At 51.5% G+C, this 6,995-nt stretch overlaps 1 protein-coding gene across 1 annotated transcript in view; it reads right to left on the bottom strand.

The window, feature by feature from the left end:
- ZNF423 (zinc finger protein 423) overlaps positions 1–6,995 on the bottom strand; it is a 360,445-nt gene that overhangs the window by 289,959 nt on the left and 63,491 nt on the right. The window contains exon 2 of the mRNA XM_017530167.2: positions 4,558–4,617. Coding sequence (XP_017385656.1) covers positions 4,558–4,617 — 60 coding nt within the window. The remainder of the gene's footprint in view (positions 1–4,557; positions 4,618–6,995) is intronic.

Here is a 6,995-nt window from a genome sequence, read left to right as displayed (position 1 = left end):
AAGAAAGAAAGAAAGAAAGAAGAAAGAGGGAAAGAAGGAAAAGCAAAGAAAGAAAAAAGAAAGATCAGTGGTTGCCTGGGACTGGGGGGGATAGAAGGGTAGGGGTAACAGCTAAGGATACAGTGTTTCTTTATTATTGTTGTTGTTGTTGTTGTTGCTGTTTTCTTTTATTTAGTTATTTTAGAGACAGGCTATCACTCTGTCACCCAGGCTGGAGTACGGTGTCACGATCATAACTCACCATAACCTCGAACTCCTGAGCTCAAGTGATCCTCTTGCCTCAGCCTCCAAGAAGCTGGGATTACAGGTGTATGTCACCATGCCCAGTTATTTTGTTTTAATTCTTTGTAGAAACACGGTCTCACTATGTTACCCAGGCTGGTCTCGAACTCCTGGGCTCAAGCAATCCTCTTGCCTCAGCCTCCCAAAGTGCTAGGATTACAGGCGTGAGCCACCACACCTGGTCCAGAGTTTCTTTTTAAGGTCATGAAAATGTTCTAAGTTGACTGTAGTAATAATGGTCACACAAATCTCTACATATACCAAACTTCGCTGACTTGTAATGGATGAATTGTATGATATGTGAATTATATCTCAATAAAGCTGTTTTTAAAACGATATAAGTTAGGTTTTTGTTTTTTTTTTTTAAGAATCTGAAGATTTCTTATGAAAATCCAGCTTTCTGAGTTTTCTTTTAAAACCTCTGAAGATTTGGCAATTCTGAAGCCAGTCAGAATTCGGGCAATTCATGGCCTGGCAGGCAGGAGCTGAGGCCAGCCATCCTCTTTGCAGGGTCTGTGTGACCGTCCACCACGGCCCCTCACATATCAGCCCATCTGGGTCACCAGCCTGCCTCGGGTGGGCTTTGAGTTTGTGACCCTGGCAAGGCTTTCCCATTTGCAAAGGACTTTCGCATTTCTAAGGAGTTCACACCTATGGCCTGGCAAGGCAGTAGAAGCTGGGGTTAGCAGGAGAAGAATAACCCACAAACTCCCCTGAAATCACACATGAAACCCTGCGTGTGTTCCGAAAGAGAACCCACACACTTCCACTGGATGCCCACAGGCACCTGTGGCTCAAAACAGGTTAACAACTCCAGCTCCACACCTCCAAGGCACCCCCACATCCTGACTCCAAATGAAATGCTCCTTCTCCCGGCCCCACCCTCAGCAGCCCCATTCACCAACAAGCGGCACAAGTGGGCCTGCGCACTCTGCTCCCCACGCCCCCGCCTCTGGGCTGCAGGATATTGCCATGAGCTGATCATTTTGCTCCTTTCTCTGCCAGGCAAGGCCAGGCTCTCCATCACTGTCAGGGCCTCTGCTCGAGGGCATGGAAGGAGCAGATTTGGTTGTTCCTGGGGGAGGAGGGCCACAGGGTCCCCACTGGCAGGGTGGCTGGGGGAGACCAGGGGTGAGTGCAGAAGCAAACTGCACATTCTGCTTCTTTATTGCAGTTCTCCATCAAATGCCCAGCGCTGGGCAAAGCACGGGGGAGGAAGGCGCATGAAAAGCTTGCACGCTGGGACAACTGGGACCCCCAGAAGAGGGGCTGCTCCATTACTTACAGCTGTCCCTTCCTCCTGGGAAAACGCCCTCAAGCCCAGGGCCAGTGGGGGGCCTGTGAGCAGTACGCACCTATGCCCTGCAGCCACCAGGCCTGTCCCACCAGGGACCTTCCAGAAGTCCCCATAATGCCCCGCCTTCAGTCCTGCTCAGATCTCCACCTTTCGATGCCAGGTGGTGCAGAGGTTAAGCCACAGGCTCTGGCTTCCGCAGGACTTAGGGCGGGGTCTCTGATCCACAGCTCGCCGGCTGGGGACTGTGGATTCACTACTGTATGGCTCCAAGCTCCTTCCCTCATCTGTCAAATGAGGATGGGGATTCTCAGTAGCAGTGCCAAGGGTGGCCTGGGAGGTTCTGCTCCCCCATAACCTTCCTTGGCACCTGCTGCCATTCTCTGATGTGGCCAAGTGACATTTTCTCAGTTTAATGAAAAGTATTAGACAAAAGCAGCCTTCACCAGGCCTTTGGCCCTGTCATCCACCAGATGGCCGTGCCTTAACCAGGCCCACGGAGAAATTACAGGGCTGCTGCTGGAAGTGGCACCCACCTCACAGAGCTGTCACGATGGCTCAGTGAGATGCCGCAGGTAGAGTTCACTCAGTGCCTGGCACGTACTAAGTAAGTGCTCAATAAATGTGACATCGCCCAAGTCTGGGGCTGCCTCCCACACTGAATTCCGCCTGCCACCCAGGCTTGGAGCCAACTCACACGCCCCACGCTCAGGGAATACAAGCTGAGTTTAATAGCCCAAGTCCAATAGAACTGGGAAGGAAAATTTATCACATGCATGAACTATAAAACACACACACACACACCGGCAAAAATGGGCCAAAGAAAACAAAACAATTCCTGGCCTGGCTGTGGATTATCCACTGCCGGGACACGCTGCCCTCCCTCTCACCATCACGGAGCAGAGAATCCAAAACCGACTGTCGCCGTGGTGAGCCGTGGCCGGGGAGTCATGAGGGGTGTGCATCCTCCTGCATGCACCAGGCATGCTCAGCTCTTGGTGGGAAACTGGCAAATCCCACAGCTCCCACTACTTCCAAGCACCCCAGAGAGGCCCTAAGACTGGCCGCCCAACTATGGAATCACAGAACTGCAGACCCCAGGGCCGTACCATCAACACTGCCCTTGCCTTCTGCAAGCTGGGAGACACCTCACTGCCTCAGGGATGCAACTGGGGTGCTTGACACCCCCCTGCCCAGGGCTCTCCGTCTACAGCAGCCACTGCCAGCACCCTCCTTGCACGCTACTGCTGTTCCCATCTGTCCACATCACCTCCGGCCCCACCAGGAAAGCAGCTGGGAGGAAGGACCTTCTGTAGCAAACACTGGGCTGAGTGCTTTCCCAGTTCAGGGGTTTGGGGCACAGTGGGATCCTCTCTAGAGCGGGTAGCAAGCCTGAGCCCCTGCACCCCTCATATCTCAAGACTGCCTCTCTGAGACATGGTGCCTTAAGGTCTGGCTGTTTCCCCCAACCGTGGGGAGCGCACCCCTCACAGAGAAGGAGACACACAGGGGGCTGGCTACACAGCCCCTCCCCCCAGCCTCCCACCCTGCCCAGTGCTGACCCCAAGGCCTGTCCTAGTCCCAGACACTCATTTCTGGAATCTGAGCACCACTCACCACGCTGGCTGCAGACATGGCTCCTCTCTATGGAGGACGCCCCTGCCACCAAGGGCCAGGGCACCTGCAGCCACAACAGTGCCCAAGCCTGGGTCAACCAGGACCCTGCGGACTCTCCAGGCAGCATCAGCTCCTGCTGGAAAGGACACTGAACCAGGGGCCACAGGCTTGGGTTCGAGGGTTTCGTCTGCTTTCCCAAATTTCAGTATTTTGAGCGATCTTCACACTTCCCGCTGAAACTCCGTATTCTGTACTATTAACACTTTTTTGTCAACTCAGTGTTTTTCACTTGAATGAATTTAGCATCATCGTAAGTCACAAATGTCTATAATATCACACATTAGGCATGTAACCAGGAAAACATTAAATGTTCATATACCTGATGCCTAACCACATTTTTGAAATACTGATCCAGAGCAAATCTCTCTTCCTGCCTCAGTTTCTACAACTGAAAGAGAAGCAGCTTGGACTGAAGAGTTCCCTCATAGGCCTCCTCAGGCCTTAAGATTCTACAAGACTGAAGCAGCTCCAGTTCCCCCATGAGTCCGGAGAAAGCGTCAGGATCCCAGGGCAGGCCTGGCCCAGGGCACGGGAGGAGGACAAGGAAGGGGATCCCAGCACCTGCCAGACAAGGAGCCGGGGGCGCCACTGCCAAGAGAGGCCAGGCTGTATGCAGAGCCAACAGGAGAGCCCAGCCCCACTCAGGAGCTTCTAAAGACCCCCAAAGCCAGTTCTAATCTCAGGCCTCATGAGAAGGCTCCAAGCTATAAACTTCACAGTAGAAAATCTTCACTCTTCCACCTCTTTTCACAGCTAGGAAACCTAGGTACACAGAAGAGCTTTATGTGGGGATCCCGTGTCCTGGCTGTCACGTCACCCCTGACACCCCATGAGTCTGAGCTCCCTGTTACCTCTCCCTGGAGGCATGAGCTCGGCTCTGCCAGCCCTGAGCGTGCAGAGCAGCCCCTTCCAGGGAAGGAAAGAGAAATTCTGATGTAGACTGGAGTTTTAAAGTCCTATTAAAGTGGCTTTTATGCAATTAGATTGGAATGAATGTGCAGTGACGCCCATAGCAGGGAGCTTCAAGGCTTGTGCAGTGGGAAAATCACCGCCCATCTGAACCCTGCCCACAAGAAGGAAACGTGGCCCTCGGGAGAATAAGGGAATATTAGTCTCCGTATGTAATAGATTTTATTGACCATATGGAACTGATATAAAAATCGTGTTGCACGGGGTAGTCTGGACTGGAGGCAGGAATGTGACACAAAGAATATCATTTCCAAAACCAGCTGGGTGGCTTTCTGAGTTCCTGGGCCTGCCCCCAGGACCCCCTGCAACTCTCCCGCCAGCCCCCAGGCGTTTACCTGCTGCTGTCACGGAGGAATCCCAGGCCAGCGAGAAGTCTGAGGCCTCCCCCTCTTCAACTGAAAGAGAGAACAGAGATGGGCCTGTGAGTTTGAAGACTGTACACATAGATCAGGTGGGGCGCAGGGCAAGGAAGAAGGAACACTTTTGGGAGTCCTTGTTATAATACCCATGACCGGGGAAGTGGGGGTAAAGACTACAAAGAGGCCTTTACTGGTTTCACAGAGATGTAAAATGATCAGAATAAAACAGGAATAGCAAGCTAAGTGCTGGGTCAGTCATGCTTTCCCTATGCCTGTGCCCCTGACAGACATCACTAATCAACCTCAGCACTGTCTCAAGAAACCAATAAGGTTGCTCTCAGAGTTGAGCAAACTGGTGAGTCCTTGTGACCCTGCTGAGACCTGACCCACAGACAGACCTCAGAACACACTGAGGTCAACTCTCCCAATGACAACACGTTTGCGCGCTGCACCTCATGGGCTGACGACATCAGAAGTTGATAACAACTAGTGTCCCCCAACTCCAGCCGGGACTGCACAGAATCATGCTGGGTAGGGATAGCGTGTCCCCACCATCCCACATCCCAGCACATGAACCCAGGCTGGTGGAGGCCACGCACTAGGAGAATATGGGAGAAACACTACACATCATAATAACGCTCTTGTCCTGGAATTAATCCCAGTCTGGGGCATGTAATAATATTAAAGCTGGGTTATGGACTTTGTAAATGGAACTTTGTTTAAGCCAAAAATGTGCATACACAGTTATTTTTCAGATTTAATGGCCTTCCTAGCTCTGCACATGTGCAGGCTGAAGCCACCGAGAACCACCCAGTTCTCTCTGCACCGTCGATGTTCTTGCTGGCACTACGTGGGTGCACACTGAGCCAGGCACTGTGCTGGCACTTTGCAGCCATCACAGGGTTTAGTCTTCCTCAGTAGATGCTCAGAGGGGTGCCTGACGTCTCACAGGTAGTAAGACCCACAACAAGTTTGGGCTCAATCCCAAGGTTGTCTGTCTCCAAGATTGCTTTGGAAACCACTGTTACTGGGGTACAAAGGATGCGAGGCAGAACCCTAGCAACTCAGACTGGAGGGCAGTGACCCCAATCCACCACGTGGAAGGCATGTACAACATGCAGGCAGCCACCTTGTGAGTGGAGCAAGCAGGCTGGCTTGTGGTCAGAACCTGAGTTCCAGCACCAGGCAGAGCCAAATCTCAGCTCTGCCTCTTACTAGCTATATATGACCTTGAGCAAATGATCTAACCTCTGTGTTTCTGTTTTCCCACCTCAAAAATAGAGAAAATAGTGGTACCTAAGCTGTAGGGCTGCTGGTAGGATTAAATGGGATAAGTCTGTGCAGTGTTGGGCACTGTGCCCGCACAGGGTAACTGCCCCCATAATGTCAGGACTGTCATCTGCTGGAACAGTGGCCCAACCACCCAGGTGGGAGGTCGCTGCCATGGCTCAGACAGTCCTGCTCTACATGGTGCTCAATCTACCCCCTTGACCATCTATCCACCCATGGTCTTCCTCCCACTCCAGAGCCTCACAGAATGGGTTCCTCTGAACCCTGAGAAACAGAACATCTGTGAGCAATTGGCCAAACAATGCTACCGAAGTGTGCTCTCTTTTCCAAACCCGCATCCCAAGAGTGGACAAGCAGGATCAAGACAATGAAATGCACAGACGATCTGAGCTGAGACCCAAGTTATTGTCTTACTTAGCTAGTTACAGCTGGGGTAGGTTTTCAAAATGTGCAGCTTTGTAAATATCAATTAGACCTCATGTCAGACAAAACTGATGTTATTCACTAAAATGATTCCAACCAGACAGCCTCCAAAACACGGGTGGCTAATGCCTAAAGCCATCAGAAGCGGGCCAGGCATGGAAGGAGCTGTTGTTAACGGCGTTCAATGCCGCACCAAAAATCAGTTTCCCTTACATTTCATCTTTTAGTTACACACACACATAGAAATAAATGGTGCTTCTATTAAGAGACTGCTGCCAGGGTGCAAGGTTACCATGCTGCCATTTTGTTAGACACCCTCAACAAGGTCTCCAAGGGTCCTTAAACCCTAAGAATGACATAAAGCTATATGAGCTGGTAAACATGTCAGATATGTACAATTTGAAAGAAAAAGCACAAAAAAATTTTTCAGCAGAATCCCTTTTGTATGTATTAAAAAGACATGTCCAGGGCTGGGTGTGGTGGATCACACCTGTAATCTCAGCACTTTGGGAGGCCAAGGCAGGCAGATCACTTGAGGTCAGGAGTTCGAGACCAGCTTGGCCAACCTGGTGAAACCCCATCTCTACTAAAAACACAAAATTGGCGGCCGGGCGCGGTGGCTCAAGCCTGTAATCCCAGCACTTTGGGATGCCGAGATGGGTGGATCACGAGGTCAAGAGATCGAGACCATCCTGGTCAAC

Source organism: Cebus imitator, unplaced genomic scaffold, assembly GCF_001604975.1.
Source record: "Cebus imitator isolate Cc_AM_T3 unplaced genomic scaffold, Cebus_imitator-1.0 Scaffold63, whole genome shotgun sequence".
Classification (NCBI taxonomy): domain Eukaryota; kingdom Metazoa; phylum Chordata; class Mammalia; order Primates; family Cebidae; genus Cebus; species Cebus imitator.
Note: the sequence above shows the minus strand (reverse complement) of the source record. Positions and strands in the feature narration are given on the sequence as shown.